This window comes from Scomber scombrus, chromosome 18 (assembly GCF_963691925.1).
Source record: "Scomber scombrus chromosome 18, fScoSco1.1, whole genome shotgun sequence".
Classification (NCBI taxonomy): Eukaryota; Metazoa; Chordata; class Actinopteri; order Scombriformes; family Scombridae; genus Scomber; species Scomber scombrus.
The window spans coordinates 13929278-13946578 of record NC_084987.1 but is presented as its reverse complement, the minus strand read 5'-3'; the positions used below and the strand labels follow the sequence as shown (position 1 = coordinate 13946578).

The window sequence follows — 17301 nt, the reverse complement described above, 5'->3', positions numbered from 1 at the left end:
CAACGAGGTGGAAGACACATTTTGTAACTAATCGCAGATGCCAAACAAAACCACAGTAATTGCTAATACCGCACTAAAAACCCGATAGGCTACTGAGAGGAGACTGCAGGCACAATCTGTAGACTTAGACTTCATTGTGGTCCTACCTTTAACCTGCTGGCTGTGTATTTGCGGTTTATTTGCTCTCACCACTGTAAAAATGATCACCTCTAGGTACAGTACCTCCTGTTCCATGTAATCATTATAATATGATTAGGATAATTCATTACCAGGATGTGGATCATACCATTACTGTATGTGCAGTATAGTCCTAACTGCATTTGAACTTGCAACCTCATCTTGAGTTTTGGGCCAGTGTTTTTCACAAAAGATAGCCAGCTCATAATAATAAACAGTTATAGACACCTTGAAATCAAAGTAAAATAATTGATGTACAGTCCCAGGTAAATTCAGGCATTTTGATTAAAAGTGATGAATGATAATAAATAGACAGAAAAATCACCCCACTCAGCTTCATTAAAACACAGCGTTTTGAGTGAGTAAACCACAGAGCCACAAAATATATAAAAACCTTGTCTTGTTTGTGCCTTTTTGTTCACTTGTTATTTTATCACATTCACAAGGCTTTTTTTTGGTAAGAACTCTTTGAATTCTTGTTCTGTTTGAGTGTTTCAAACAACATTTGATGTTTCCCAAAACAAATCCCACATATATTAATGAGAAATACTGTAGGCCTATATTCTCAGTCTCCATCTTTTCATCCGCGTTAAAGATCAATAATAAAATCTGAAACGAATTAGTAATCAGATTAAGTCTATTGTGAAAATGACATCTGAGGCATTCTATTAAACATAATTAGACTTGTTTTTATTATTATTATTATTATTATTATTATTATTATTATTATTATTATTATTATTATTATTATTATTATTATTATTCATTTATTTATTTTACATTTTCCCCCTGTTAAATACTGGATTGTTTCACCTTTTCATGCCTAAAAATATCTGAGAAGGCTGAACTCCTTAAAGCTCATAAACATGTACAACATGTGATAAGGGATTGGAGGGAGACCTTAAAAGGTTGGGAACCACTAGTCTGAATTTGTAGGGGCCTCAAAGTTTAGGTAAGTCTGCAGTTCAACCATCTATCAGGGCTTTCTAACCTACATTACAGGTCACATCCACTTGAATCTAATTGTACCTGAATCAGTGATGATATGGCTGTTATTCTCTGAGCTTATTTGTTGTGGAAGTTAGGTCTATCTGCCAAAACAGGATGAATTCTTTAGCAAAGAAGTCATTGGTATTAAACTGTCAAGTTTTCTCTCCTTTTAAAATTTTCTCACACCTGTGAATGAACAGAGCCCAAAAGGGGCGTGGAGATAATTATTAACCCTATAGCTGCAGGCACATTAATTGGTGATGTCAATAGACAAACACCACTGTCTTAGACTCAGTGAGTGAACAACCATCCACAGAATAGAAAATGTCTCAGTTGAAAGATTTTGTTTTCTTCCTCTTATCCAGTCCTACCACTCTGTTGGGGGCTGTTGCTGTCCTGCTCGTCCTCTGTCTTTTCTCCAGTAATTTCATCTCCCAGGAAATGTGGAAGGAGCCTCCAGGGCCGAGGCCTCTGCCCCTGCTTGGCAACCTATTGCAGCTGGATCTCAACAGACCCCACAAAACCCTGTGTGAGGTAAGTGTAGCACTACTATTGTGAACATGACCCATTTTGTAACAGTTTGCAGTCTATTTGAATTTCCCTCCATTTATGCATTTTTGCAACAATACCTTTTTTTTAAATTTATTTTTTTTACATTATCTAAGACATATCTCAATGTGTTTCATCTTCTTCCAGCTTTCAAAGAAATATGGATCTGTATTTAAGGTTTACTTTGGAACCAACAAAGTGGTTGTGTTAGCTGGATACAAGACAGTCAAAGAGGCTCTGGTCAGCTATGCAGAAGAGTTTGGAGACCGAGACATTTCCCCCATTTTCTATGACATCACTCGAGGTCACGGTATGACCTTCCTGCACAAAACGTTTAATATGTGTTTACAGATAAATACAAAAACAAATACTAGACACTTTAAGAATAAGCAAAACCATATGTCACATTGTATTTGTCATCTTTTCTGATTCAGTATTATATCTAATAACACACAGATATACATGACAATTTTTTTTAACAAGCATGTCATGCTTAATAGGAATCTTTTCTGATTAGTGTTAAACATAGAATCAGTACAGATAACTTCTGATTTGTACGTCATGATTAACAGGAATTCTGTTTGCAAATGGAGAATCCTGGAAAGAGATGAGACGTTTTGCCCTCTCCACCCTCAGAGACTTTGGGATGGGCAAAAGAGTTGCTGAGGATAAAATCTTAGAGGAATGCTGCCATCTGATTAAAATGTTTGATGAGCATAAAGGTAAGCAGTTAATATAATGATTATAACCTAACATGACATGGTGTGCTAATACATAGAAATCATACAATATGTTTTGGAGGTAAAGAACAATTCATTATGAGTGGTATTTCATCTACTGGGTCTTTTATTTTCAATAACAGGACACCTCTGAGTGCATTATTGTACTCATGTAATGGTCACTTACACAAAGAAAGATATGGTGATTTTTCAAAAGTAAAAGACTGCAGTTTAAAATACTGTCATGGTGTATTACCATATTTATTGACTATGTTTGAGTTGTCAAGTCAGTCAATCAGAAACCAAATCATTTGCTATAATGTAACATTTTCATTTTTAATAATTTCAGTTTTTCTTGCTGTCTGTTTACAGGGAAACCATTTGATACAAAATGTCCAGTGAATTATGCAACATCCAATATTATCTCCTCTATCGTGTACGGAAGCAGATTTGAATACAGTGACCCTCGATTCAAAAACCTCGTAAGACGAGCCAACGAGAGCATTCGCATTACTGGTTCTGCAACAGTCCAGGTAAGCTCAATGTTTAATTTTTGACTTGATATCATCCAAATGCTAAATATACATGAGTCTGTAATGATAGCATTGCATGTAATCCTTCATGAAATATATGCTTGTAGACTGATGTGGCACATAAAATAAATCTTACTGTTTAATGTGTTGTTGTTACGAAATTTTGCATACATGAAATGTATCTCTTTGGGTTTTCATTTTAGTGTATGCTTTTATCTTTTAACTCATCTGTACTGTTTCTGCTATAATGTCACAGCTTTACAACATGTTTCCACGGCTGCTCAGTTGGATAAAAAACCGGCAGCTGATATTAAAAAATGCTGAGAGGACTATCAGTGATGTCAAAGATTTGATCAAGCATCTGAAGAGACACTGAACCATCACATGTGCAAGGGGCTTGTGGACTGTTTTCTGATTCGGAAACAGAAAGAGGAGGTAAGGTCAACAACTTTGGTGTTTTTCAGCCAACAAAAGATTACAGAAATGTTTCACAGGTCTGTTTTATAATAATACACAGTATGGGTGTTTCTTCTCTTAGGAATCACGCATTATAGACACTCAATTCCATGAGAACAACTTGATATTTACAGTGACCAACCTGTTTGCTGCTGGTACTGACACCACAGCAACTACACCGAGATGGGGTTTGTTTCTTATGGCCAAATATCCACAAATCCAAGGTAAGGACGAAACTTGTGAATCTTTCCTCATAGGTGTGTATTTATGTTTTCACCTGTGAAGGACAAAGGAATATGTATGCTTCTGATGAAATACATGCATGTTTTTGGAGTGAAAAGGAAAATTAACATTCTTAGTTTGTGTCTCCAGACCAGGTCCAGGACGAGTTGAGCAGGGTTGTTGGAAGCCGTCAGATCCGAGTAGATGACCGTAAAAACCTGCCCTACACGGATGCTGTCATTCATGAGACACAGAGACTCGCCAGCATTGTCCCCATGTCACTTCCTCACAAAACCAGTCGAGATGTCACCTTCCAAGGCTTCTTTATCGAAAAGGTCAGTTGGTCTTAGAACTTTCTAAGTGGGGGATTTCATGCACATTATTGGAATGTATTACCCCTTAGAGTCCAGGGGAGGATAGAGCCTGTGTGAGATTCTCTTTTGCATACAGGGGACTATTGTGTTTCCCCTGCTTACTTCTGTACTGTACGATGAGAGTGAATGGGAGAGCCCACACACTTTCAACCCTTCCCACTTCCTGGATAATGAGGGTAAATTTATCAGGAGAGATGCCTTCATGGCCTTTTCTGCAGGTAAAACAATTATGCAGTTTTTATTCTTACAGAATTCAAGAATCTTTTATGGTTGTACAGGATTGATCCAGTTTGACTCTTTGCCAATTCTTGTTCCTCTAGGTCGGAGAGTGTGTCTTGGAGAGAGTCTAGCCAAGATGGAGCTCTTCCTCTTCTTCACCACACTACTCCAACACTTTCATTTCACTCCTCCACCTGGAGTGACAGAAGATGACCTGGATCTGACTCCTGCTGTGGGCTTCGTCCTCAGTCCTTCACCTCATGAGCTGTGTGCCGTCAGTCGACAATGAGGCAGCTTTATCCCTGCTTGTGGAAATGGCTTTAATATTGTTTTAGTCACCGTCACACAGGCAGAAATGTCATCACTTGTATGTTCACCACCTTGATTTACATCAGACCAGAATCAGTGAACACTGGCCACATACCATCGACAGACAGATCATGAAACAGTCAGTTACCTGTAAGAGTTAGGACAATGTCCAGAACCTAATGCTTATATTTGCTTTTTTATTTGTGCACAATAGTCCAAACAGCTTGCTGGAATTTAGGTATATATGCACTTATTAATACAGTATTGCAGTAGACCATATTCCGGCTTTTCTGCCACAGATGATTTTCACTTTTCGTCACTGGTTTGATTTGTTATATATACTTTGCCTTTTATATTGCAGGAAGTGTTGCAAATCATGTAATTTACTGTATACTAACACCTCCCTGTTTAGATTCACTAACATCCCAAGATACAGTAAAAGGAGTCTACATTTATATACCACTACCAAGCATTTTAGTATTCAAATAAATTGAGCGAGATGATTTATCAGAACTTATTGTCATCAGTTGACAGTTTTAGATGATGACCAGGAGGGGTCAGAGCCGCTGTTGCAACAAGTCTGGACCACCCCCCCTAAAATGCATTGTGTATAATTATAAAAAACGTACGCCATACCTTCCCCATTTTTCATGAGTGCATGAAACAGCCCCATTCTGGAATTTTAAAGTGTCAGCCTGGGTGTATGGTCGAACACAACTACCAAAAGGAAGAAAGGTGAATTGGTATTTGATTAACAAGTGATTACGTATCAGTCACTATCATGTGAAACTACAAATGTAAATGGTGCTGGAAAAGAAAGCCACAGATAGCTTATGTCCTTGCAACAACAGAAAGTTAATACATTAAACATTTACATATTTTGCATCTTTAGCACAATCAGTTGCCTATGTGACAGCAGTTGGAGGTCTGCGTGTGGAGGAGAAATATTTTGTAATTCATTTCAGATGCATAATTAAAATGTTAAAAGTATCACTCACCTCCAATGCACCTGTTACATAAAAACAGTCATTACTGACACTGCGCTAAACACCTAATGGGATACTGAAAGGAGACTGCAGGCACAATCATGTGGTCCTTAACCAGCTCGCTGCACATTTGGGGTTCATTTGCTCTCCCTCCTGTGAACAAATCATCTATGTAAGTCCTGTTCCATCTCAACACTATAATATAATCCATCCCAGGATAACTCATAAACAGGAAGTGGATCATAGCATTATGTGCAGCACAGTATAATCCGAACTGTGCATGCACACTTGCGTCCTCATCTTGAATCAGTGACTGTGTATTTCACAAAAGATAGCCAGCCAATAATAAACAATGATCTAGGGGCCTGGCTGTGGATGTAGTGAGCGATCCAACTGGGAAATCGTAGCAGAAATAGCTTAACTCTCTTAACTTCTTAGCAGGAGTTGTAGCCAATTGAGGTCTGTCCACTGACCATGGTTGCTCACACAGATCACTGGTTATTACCATGTTGAAGTCGTCTGACCCAGTTAGTGAGTGGTCTGTGGAGTGGTATGTGGTCCTAATTAGTTTAGCAAAACAGACAAATTGGATTTCTCAGCATGCAAAATTCTGGGTGTTGCTAAATGCATGGTAGTTGTTTGAACAGGGGTGAGAATGGCCAATAATAGGCCTACACCCCTGTGGTCAAGGACAAGCTTTAGCAGAAATTATCCTCTCTCCCCATTCTCTTACATAGTGAACTGCATGTCACCACTCCACTATGAAGGTCCACCCTACAGATTTTGGATTGTTGTATAATGCAGAGTTTTTCTTTTAAACTGTCTAATTTCCACCCAGTTTTAACAATGAAACATAGGAGTCCTCAGTCTCTATGAATGAAGCGTTTAAAAACCGTTCTGTGAGTCTATTCCTAATCGACTTTGTCCCTGCTCTGGCAACATAGACAATACTGTTAGCTGAATACATGTCAAAAATCATAATCCTTTATCTATATTATTAGAGGTCTGTTGCCAGGACCATTTGATCAGAAGTCTGTGGAATACTCTCCAAACATTAACATGCATCCCAGGTGAACCACAACTGAACAGCGCTAAATTAAAGTGTAAATGACCTCCGAGACCACTTGCCGAGGTAGTCTGAGACGCATCTGATCACATATCTTTTGTAGTGTAAAGGCTTATGCGTCTTGATGTGTTCCCCGTCAGGACATGATAGGAAAATATGTCATCAATGCACAGTGTGGTGGTTGTTTTGCTTAATGGTTGAAAGAATGGAGAGGTGCACAGATGTACACATTTGGAGTAATCTGAATGGTTGGAATAGCCCGTACATGTAGGCCTATATTAGTTTTTGAAATATTTCTATTAGTACTTAGCTCTTTAGCCTGCACCAAAAACAAATCTGGCACGTGTTTGACTAACGTTATAACTATGTGTGAGGCCATTTGACCTCCTCATGGAAGTGATGGGGGCAGCAACGAAATAGACACATAATAGAGACAGGTGTAAACAGCAGTGTGTCTCAGCTGTCCAGTTGTGATCGGATCACCTGAGATGCATGTTAATGCCAGGTCTAAATTGTTGTCTGGCCTCTGCACCCCAACCGTTTCAAACTGTCCCTCCAGCTGTTGGGCCATGCCTCTTCTTTTATACAGCTTGAAAAAAACAAAATTCAAATGCCAAATGGAAAACGAAAAAGATAAAATTTCAAATACCAAATTGTAAAGTGCAAATGCAAAAAAATAAACTAATAATAAATATATTTTGTTTTCTCAATTTAAGCTTTTAATTTAAGTATTTCCATTTCAGCTTTTCAATTTCCTTTTTCTGTTAAAGTTTGATTATGGCCTGATTATTCGTAATAGTGTAGTAAAATAATCTTTTTAACTTTATCTTTTTTCATTTGACTTTTAATTTGAATTATGACCAAAACTGTCCTCAATAGACAGACAACTGAATTGAGTAGGATTAGGGCCACATGTGAAAAAATTATTAGAGTTGTATTCAGAATTTTGACTTCAGAACTCTAATACATTTTTCACATGTGGCTCTAATCATCTTCCATATATTTGGATTCATTGAATTCATTCTCTATGGTAGTTCTCATCATTACGGATGTAATCCCCCATTTGACCACAACGTGAGTTGCAATGCTAGAGTGGCGCTGTTTGTATTTCTGCTCGTTATCCCCGCGGGAAGTGAAGAAGCAGTGATTCTGAGTGTTTGACTAACTTCCCTGAAAACTTTAGAAACTTTAGCCACAAACTGGAGACATTCTTGTTGTTTTTTTAATGTTAGTGATGAATGAAACTCGCAAGGCGAAATTTCAGCCGCCTGAGGCTCATTGGGAGCTATTTGCGTTAGTGCATGGATGACCGGACTATCTAACCTCACTGAGTGTTAAATGGGACATCGCTCAGTTAATTATTGACAAGGTCAGCTGTTGGCAGGTTTGTAAGAGAGAGAGGCATCACGTTTTAAAAAGGAGCCGTGATATATACAAGGTTTGTTTTAAATTATTTTGCATATTACTGACCAGGGATTGGGAGTGAAATATCCGTAATTAATATTAATTTTGATATTAAAATTGATTTTGGTCATGATGAAGATAGGCTATCAGTCAAAATGTCAGATTAATTTGTTGTTAAACTCCATGCTTACTTTGAATGAATAGGCCGTATGGTGTTGCAGACCACTTCTATTTTATATTTGAATAGTGCTTGTATAGTGTTGTAGACTGCCGTGTCTCTTTTTTGTTTGTTATGTAAGATAGTTATTTTGTAAGATTGACGCTACTGGGACAGCGAAGGATGATCCATATAACATAAAAACATATAAAACTGTGATCATTAGTTTCTCTAAATGAGAGGAGAAAACAAATCTCTTAACTGGGGTCAGAGGAAAAAAATCTAGGGCATATAATTAGACTTTTCTTTATCTTTTTTGCCTGTTAAATACTGGATGATTTCACTTCTTAAGGCCCCTTAAAACTATAAGAGTAGATTGAGCTCGTTTAATAATTTTGATAAATAATTCTGTAGGTGCAGGGACATTTTATGATGATAATAATGTCAAACAACACTGTGCTTTAACTGTCAGGCACAGTCAGAGGACTACTATCAACAGAGGAGAAAATGTCTCCCTTGGAAGATTTAGTTTTCTTCCTCTTCTCCAGTCCTACCACTCTGCTGGGGGCTGTTGCAGTCCTGCTCGTCCTGTCTTGTCTTGTTTCCGGCAGTTTCACCTCACAGGAACAAGTGAAGGAGCCTCCAGGACCGAGGCCTCTGCCCCTGCTCGGCAACCTATTGCATCTGGATCTCAAGAGACCCGACAAAACCCTGTGTGAAGTAAGTATAGCACTACTATTGTGAACATAACCCCTTTCAATCAATTTGTGTAAGAACCAAATTATGTCTGATTTAATTGTAATTTATTGTGTACATTTGGGTATCTAAGGCTCAGTTTTTATTGTTTTTTTTATTGCAATAATGCAGTCACTGTTGTCGTCCATTCTTGCTCCCAGTAATGGAAAAGGCTTTGGCTTTCTAAAAGATTATTTGACAAGCTGTACATTCTTTGTGTGGTTTATTGAAGCAAAACAGTAAAAGGACTTATTCTGCAACCTGGAGATTCAGTACTGAATGCATCACAAAGCAAATAGTAGAGTGTGGTTACAGAAAAAAGCTAAGTGCCTGAACCTGGTCACTTCTTGGTTAGACATTTTAGTAGCTTACATTAATAAACTGAGTTCCAACAAGTTGAATGTCCCTAAGTTTACACATTGTTGCAAAAATCAAATATCTCAATGAATTTCATCCTCTTCCAGCTTTCAAAGAAATACGGATCTGTATTTAAGGTTTACTTTGGAACCAACAAAGTGGTTGTGTTGTCTGGATACAAGACAGTAAAAGAGGCTCTGGTCAGCCACACAGAAGAGTTTGGAGATCGTTACATTTCCCCCCTTGTGTATGATGCCAACCAAGGTCATGGTATGACCCTCCTTTACAAAGCCTTTAATATATGTTTGCAGATTAGCACACAAACAAATACTAGACATTAATACTTAAAGTACAAGCAAAGTCACAAATCACATTGTATTTGTCATGTTTTAAAAACTCTTTTCTGGTGACTTTAAGACATATAATGCTAGGACAGATTACTTGTAATTTGTACATCATGTTTAACAGGAATTCTGTTTGCAAATGGAGAATCCTGGAAAGAGATGAGACGTTTTGCTCTCTCCACCCTGAGAGACTTTGGGATGGGCAAAAGAGTTGCTGAGGATAAAATCCTAGAGGAATGCTGCCATCTGATTAAAATCTTTGAAGAGCATCAAGGTAAGCAGTTAATATATATAAGTGATAATACCATGACATGGTGTGTTCTGATGTACAATAATAGCCTTGGGTTGGAGGTGAGGTAAGGTGGTATTTCTTCTACTGGGTCTTTGAGTTTTTGTAACAGGACACCTCTGAGTGCATTATCGTGCTCATAAAATGGTCACTTGCACAGATATAGACATGGTGTGTTTATGTCATCATCCAATCTGATTATTTCTCTGTTGCTATTATAAGTAATGCAGAGGTTTTTCTCAATATTAGAAGACTGCAGTTTAAAATACCATCATAGTGTATTACCGTATTTACTGACTGTTTGAGTTGTCAGGTCAGTCAGAAACCACATTTTTCCATCTAATTAAATGCAACCATTTTTATATTTGTAACTTCAGTGATTCTTGCTGTGTGTTTACAGGGAAACCATTTGATACCACATGTCCAGTGAATTATGCAACATCCAATATTATCTCCTCTATTGTGTATGGAAGCAGATTTGAATACAGTGACCCTCGATTCAAAAAGTTGGTGAAACGAGCCAACGAGACCATACGCATGACTGGTTCTGCACAAATCCAGGTAAGCTTGATGTTTGATTTTTTATTCAATAGCATACAAATGCTGAATGTATACAAGTCTGTCATGGAATCATTCCATCTAATCTTTCACAACATATGTGCTTTTACACTCATGTGGCACATAGAACAAATCAAACCAGAATATATATTTCCATTTTATACTGTATGTTTCCATGAAGTTTTAAATCCATGAAATGTATTTGTTTGGATTGTTGTTTTGTTAACATCTTCTTACATCATCTGTACTGTTTTTACTATTTTGTGACAGCTTTACAACATGTTTCCCTGGCTGTTTAGTTGGATAAAAAACCGGCAGCTGATATTAAAAAATGTTGAGATGTCTATCAGAGATGTCAAAGATTTGATCAAACATCTGAAAGAGACACTGAACCCTCACATGTGCAGGGGGCTGGTGGACTGTTTTCTGATTAGGAAACAGAAAGAGGAGGTAAGAACAACAACTTTGTTTTTTGTTTTTTTTGCGGCAATGTTTCACAGGTCTATTTTATAATAATACACAGTGTGGGTGTTTCTTCTCTTAGGAATCAGGCGGTACAGAAACTCACTACCATGAGATGAACTTGTTATTTACAGTGACCAACCTGTTTGCTGCTGGTACTGACACCACAGCAACTACACTAAGATGGGGTTTGCTTTTTATGGCCAAATATCCACAAATACAAAGTAAGGACAGAGATGAAGCTTTTGAATATTTCCCTATAGGTGTGCATTTATGTTTTCACCTGTGAATGGCCTGAAATACTTGATAAGGAGAAGGACAAAGGAATATATGCTTCTACTATACACATGGAATACATGCATGTTTTTGGAGTGAACAGAGGATTAACATTGTTATTTTGTGTCTCCAGACCAGGTCCAGGAAGAGTTGAGCAGGGTTGTTGGAAGCCGTCAGATCCGGGTAGATGACCGTAAAAACCTGCCCTACACCGACGCTGTCATTCATGAGACACAGAGACTCGCCAGCATTGTCCCCATGTCACTACCTCACAAAACCAGTCGAGACCTCACCTTCCAGGGCTACTTTATCAAAAAGGTCAGTTGCTCTTGGCATTGGACTTCTTACCACAACATGAGTTTGTAGATATTTTCATCCACCTCTGAAAAAGCTAGTTATACACTTTGTGATTATATGGCTGTCCCTGATAAAATATGTCCTACATCACACTGTGAGAGGTTCAAAGATGGCTGTTGTCACGATCTTGTGACCAGAGACCAGGCAAATTCTGACCGGTCAGAAATTTAGGATAACCATCTTACAATGTGACTGCTGTTACGAACTACGTCTGCTAACCAACCAATAAGAATGCAGAATTAAATGATGCCCTGATCAACAGTGATAGAGGTAAAAATTAGGAAAACAAAATGTTAGTGATTCCAACAAAGAAGAAAATCTTCTTGAGTTATGGCAGCAGAAGTTTGTATGATGTGTCTTCCAGCTTTTATCATGATCCCGCTATGAGGGCTTTGCTAAGCTTCACTATTAATTCCTATATCAGCGCAGATGGATGACATGCTGATGACGTTTCTTGTATATGGACATCCGTTCTAGATGATTTATTAGGTGTGATCATTGTACAGTCTTTATAGATTAAACTTGATGTTGTACCCAAGTTAACTAAATGTATGCCACACTGTGTGACTTTCAATAAACTTATAAGATTGCTGAAATCTTGCAGCCTTTAGGTGCTATAAGACTGTATATAGTCTAATAAACCTGTCCTCTTCTTTTGCATACAGGGGACTATTGTGTTTCCTCTGCTTACGTCTGTACTGTACGATGAGAGTGAATGGGAGAGCCCACACACTTTCAACCCTTCCCACTTCCTGGATAAGGAGGGTAAATTCATCAGGAGAGATGCCTTCATGGCCTTTTCTGCAGGTAAAACAACTTTGGAAAGTTTTTAGTCTCAAAGGATTGAAGAGCCCTTTACTGTATAGAAATGATTGGCAACTTTTTGTTCTCACAGGTCGCAGAGTGTGTCTTGGAGAGAGTCTGGCCAAGATGGAGCTCTTCCTCTTCTTCACCACACTCCTCCAGCACTTTCATTTCACTCCTCTACCTGGAGTGACAGAGGATGACCTGGATCTGACTCCTGCTGTGGGCCTCGTCTACAGTCCTTCACCTCATGAGCTGTGTGCCATCAGTCGACAATGAGAAAGTTTTGTCAATGTCTGTTGTGATGTTTTGATTTTTATTTTACTCACCCTCACGCAGGATGTAACTTCTTTACTTGTTAGTTCACCACTCCAATTTACATATTGAGTAGGGATGTGTAGATATAAAACTTTCGTGTTATAATTATCATAGGTAATTAATTTGATTACATTTTACAGGGGTGTAATAAGTCATATTAATCATGTTAAAAGCAGCTCAGTGTCTCTTAGATTCTATACACTCTTTCATATTTTGGAAAATGTATCATTTTTTTCTCGATGAAACTGATTTCTGAACATAGGCGAGAAGGTGGCGCTGACCTTAATGCTAGCTGCCAGCTGCTAACTTGGTTAGCATGGTGCATTTACAGTCGATTAACTGTGATAATGCTAATGCTAATTTTCGATAGTGAAAAACAGGCTTAAAAACATTCAAACGAAACGTATTTACTGGAAAAATTGCATATCCTGCTCCAGTGTCTAGTATGAATGTTTTTACCTGTTAATTTTAATTTAAACACAATAGGATAAACAGCTTGTTAGAATTTAGCTATATACGTATACGCACCTTTTTTTAGTCCACAACTGCTACAGTATGCATATATTCTTGCCATTCTTTCACTTCCAATCATTTTCACATTTTTTGACTGGTGTTTTATATTGTGACAAAGGTAGAAATCATGCAATTTATTTACTGCAAAATATTGGAGCTTTTTTACTTGTCCCTGTCATTTCTTTCTCTAAATTGTCTACAGGGTGTTTTAATGGAGACATAAAATAAAATTGTATTTAAACTTATTGATGATTTTATCAGTTGGTTTATCAGGGTTGTCATTAGTTGAACAACATCCTAATGTTTGTTTGTGCATGTGAATAAATCAGTCTTTGCCACATTAAACCTGCTCCTTATTATGTTTGAGTGAAAGTATTATTTAGCAGAGCTGTAAAAGAAAAAAAGTAGATACTGCAGTGGGTTACAACATACAGTAACTTGTATTTAGCACATTGGTCCTTGGACAACCTACAGTGTTGTGGAAACAATCCTCAGCTTGTTGTTAAGTGATTCCATCTCAGTTTATTTGAGTCTTTTCAAAGAAAAATTCAGTTTGAGCTTTGAATGGAGTTTAACATCTTCAGGGCCGATGAACACAAGCTGCTTAGCCAGTTTCTTTGACATCTCTGTTCCCCAAAATGCATGCCAAGAACAGATTACATTTCTTTTGTTACTGTTTTGCTTTTGAAAAGTTGTTGAAAAGGGGAATGTTTGCTAAATCAAGGTCTACTGACAGGCACTTGGCACAAATTCAGTTATCCTATTCATTTTTCCAGATCTGGTTCCAGTACTGAACTCTTTAATCCTGATTGCCAATTTAATTAAACCTGTGATTGCATGACAGAGCTGCTCCAACATGCCTACTGAAGAGATAAGCTTGGGTTGATTGGTGAAACCTTACTAAAAGAAGGTGGTAACCTTTCTACAGCCACGCCCAGACAGGTGCAGGATTATCAGGAAGGTGCAATTTGGACAACCGAGCAGTTATTCCTGTGTGTAAGATTGAAGACAGGTTTTCAGAGATAAAGTTTGTTTGATTTACTAAAAGGAGTCAGGCGGACACTTTGTGGTGACTGTAAAATCATGTTGGAAGATCTTTTCCAGTCCTACACTTCAGTCTCCCTGTTGGGTGCTAGTGTCGGCATGCTGGTCATCCACTTGTTTTACTCAAGCTTCAGCTCCCAAGAAAAGAGGACTGAGCCTCCAGGACCCAAACCTCTTCCTCTGCTTGGTAACTTGCTGCAGGTGGATCTCAAGAGACTCGACAGCTGTCTTTTTGATGTGAGAAATGTGCTTTTTTGGTCTTAAACAATAAGATTACATTGAGTGCTTTGATAGGAGACTTATTAATGGAATAAAGAGGCAAAACATCTTGTCACATTATTCTCATGCTTGCCTCCCTATGTTCACTCCCTGTTAAATTTCACATTGATTTAAAAATATTATCCTTAAATGCTCTTGCATCGAAGCACATCTCTGACTTAACGTTTTATTTAATTGATGCTATTCATTTTATTGTCTCTATGTTTTCTTTTTTTTTGTTAAGCACTTAGTAACATTGAGATGAAAATTGCTATATGGATATAATTATTTTTATTATCATTTATTTTAGTAGTTATATTATGTGTAAATGTGTTTTTAATATACAGTTAATTCTTGTGAGTTACATTTGTTATCTCGGACTTTGAGTCTTAATTTGTCCTACTTTCATCTATTCAGCTGTCCAAAAAGTATGGACCTGTGTTCACAGTCTACTTCGGCCTTAAGAAGGTGGTAGTCCTGGCAGGATACAAGACAGTCAAACAGGCTCTAGTCAACCATGCTGAAGAGTTTGGGGAAAGAGAGATCACCCCCGTGTTCTATGATTTCAACAAAGGACATGGTAAAGACATATTTGTTTTGTCCAGCTTGTTTTTGTCCTCTCTGTTTTTGCCATTATCAAAACAAGCTGTCATTTTTGCTTCCAGGCATATTATTTTGCAATGGTGACACATGGAAAGAAATGAGACGTTTTGCTCTTACTACGCTGAGAGATTTTGGAATGGGCAAAAGGTTAGCTGAAGGGAAAATCATTGAGGAATGTCACTACCTGATTGAGGAATTTGAACAACATGATGGTAACAGTATATGTCCTAAAGTATTGTGCAGTTTACACAGCAGTCACAAGGATAATTTACACTTTCTAACTCTTGTTCATAAATCTTTTTCTCTCAGGTAAAGCTTTCAACAACACCCAAACAATTCATTATGCAGCTTCAAATATCATATCAGCTCTCATGTTTGGAAAAAGGTTTGAATACAAAGATCCAGTCTTCCAAGCCATGGTGGAAAGAGACCATGAGTCCATCCATCTGACTGGATCAGCTTCCATCCAGGTACAATGAAGTGATTTCAGATTAAGTGACTTCTTCCCCATATTACAAGAGAATTTTACATTTGCATCAAAATTTGAAAGTAAAAAAATTACTCCTCCATTTAAACCCAAGTAAATATTTAGATGTTTGGCTACTTAATTCAGGTTCTGGTTATTTAATATTTTTCTATTTTATTATAATTGACTGGCCTGCAAACATATTTCATATTTTTGTGGAGCTGACATGTGGTGCACCAACTAAAAAACTCTCCATGTCACATTAGCAATCAGCTAGAATTACTTAGTAGGAAGCGTAACAATTCAACACTGCAATTAGCAGCCCTATTGATTTACACTGTTCTCCCTGGGAAATGTCGAAGATATAATTGCCATTGAACATATTTCTAAGAAATGACACAAAATAAAAACATAATACAAAGCTGATGATTCTCAATGAAAATGTATTGTTTCATTATAGATATACAATGTGTTTCCTTGGCTGGGCCCTTGGTTGAAAAACTGGAGGGAGTTGATGAAGAATGTGGAGGACAACAAAAAAGAAACAAACAGCATAATAGCAGATCTGAGGAAAACTATGAACCCTGAGATGTGCAGATGTTTTGTTGATGTATTCCTGAACTGTCAGCAAAATCTGGAGGTGAGGTAGTGTCCAACTCTAGTGAAACTATTATTTTACTTGTAATAATATTAATCCAAATATAAAGTAAAATCCCTCTTTGTTGTACTATACTAGGTGTCTGAAATCAAGGATTCATACTACAATGATGAAAACCTGGTCTACAGTGTGATGAACCTCTTTGCAGCTGGAACGGATACCACAGGAAATACACTTCAGTGGTTTCTAGTTTTTATGGCAAAGTATCCTCATATTCAAGGTGCGAAAACACATCTATCCACTTAAAAAAAGGTGTGTGTGTGTGTGTGTGTGTGTGTGTGTGTGTGTGTGTGTGTGTGTGTGTGTGTGTGTGTGTGTGATAAGCATTACATATTCATTGGTTTGAATTCTTATTTCATGTGGGTCCAGATCAAGTTCAGGAGGAGCTGAGCAGGGTGGTTGGAAGCCGTCAAATCCAGGTGGAGGACAGAAGGAACCTCCCCTACACTGACGCAGTCATCCATGAATCACAAAGATTCGCCAACATTGTCCCCATGGCAATTCCTCACAAAACCAGCCAAGACGTCACCTTCCAAGGCTACTTTATCAAAGAGGTTGGTAACTAATAGATTTTTCTGTAATTATACACAGAAATGCAATTGATATTTTCATAGTTTCTGACACTTTATATGATAAACCTGTTCTCTTCTTTGCATACAGGGGACGACTGTGCTTCCTCTGCTCACTTCTGTCCTGTATGATGAGAGTGAATGGGAGAGCCCACACACCTTTAACCCTTCCCACTTCCTGGACAAGGAGGGTAAATTTATCAGGAGAGATGCCTTCATGCCCTTTTCTGCAGGTAGAACCATATTGGAAACTTTTTGTTGTATTTTAGAGATCGCAGATATTTTATGGATGTAAAGACATGATCTAATTTAATTCTTCGCAGGTCGCAGAGTGTGTCTCGGAGAGAGTCTGGCCAGGATGGAGATCTTTCTGTTTTTCACCTCCCTCCTTCAGCGCTTTCGTTTCACTCCTCCACCTGGAGTTTCAGAAGATGAGCTGGATCTAACACCAGTTGTGGGCTTCACCCTTACCCCTTCACCTCATGAGCTTTGTGCCGTCAGTCGACAATGAAGATGAGAGCTTGAACTT

General features: G+C 37.9%; 2 protein-coding genes and 1 pseudogene across 3 annotated transcripts; all 3 read left to right on the top strand.

The window, feature by feature from the left end:
- The first annotated feature begins 1491 nt into the window (after nt 1-1491).
- LOC133999535 (cytochrome P450 2K1-like) lies at nt 1492-4528 on the top strand (annotated as a pseudogene).
- A 3205-nt stretch (nt 4529-7733) lies between these two features.
- LOC133999534 (cytochrome P450 2K1-like) lies at nt 7734-13494 on the top strand. The gene is made up of 10 exons (XM_062438743.1): nt 7734-8038; nt 8634-8881; nt 9361-9523; nt 9722-9871; nt 10287-10447; nt 10715-10894; nt 10989-11130; nt 11316-11500; nt 12205-12346; nt 12435-13494. Exons 2-10 carry the CDS (start codon nt 8669-8671, stop codon nt 12620-12622), a joined length of 1524 nt encoding a protein of 507 aa, XP_062294727.1. The 5' UTR covers nt 7734-8038; nt 8634-8668; the 3' UTR covers nt 12623-13494.
- Nucleotides 13495-14257: 763 nt separating this feature from the next.
- Nucleotides 14258-17283, top strand: LOC133999536 (cytochrome P450 2K1-like). Of its 2 annotated transcripts, none has more exons than XM_062438745.1 (9): nt 14258-14455; nt 14894-15056; nt 15142-15291; nt 15389-15549; nt 16006-16185; nt 16282-16423; nt 16573-16757; nt 16864-17005; nt 17096-17283. In XM_062438745.1, the coding sequence occupies exons 1-9, from the start codon at nt 14258-14260 to the stop codon at nt 17281-17283; spliced, it is 1509 nt and encodes a 502-aa protein (XP_062294729.1). The 2 variants fall into 2 exon arrangements, with proteins under 2 accessions (XP_062294729.1, XP_062294730.1); XM_062438746.1 differs by having other exon boundaries at nt 15142-15297; nt 15395-15549.
- The last annotated feature ends 18 nt before the right edge of the window (nt 17284-17301 follow it).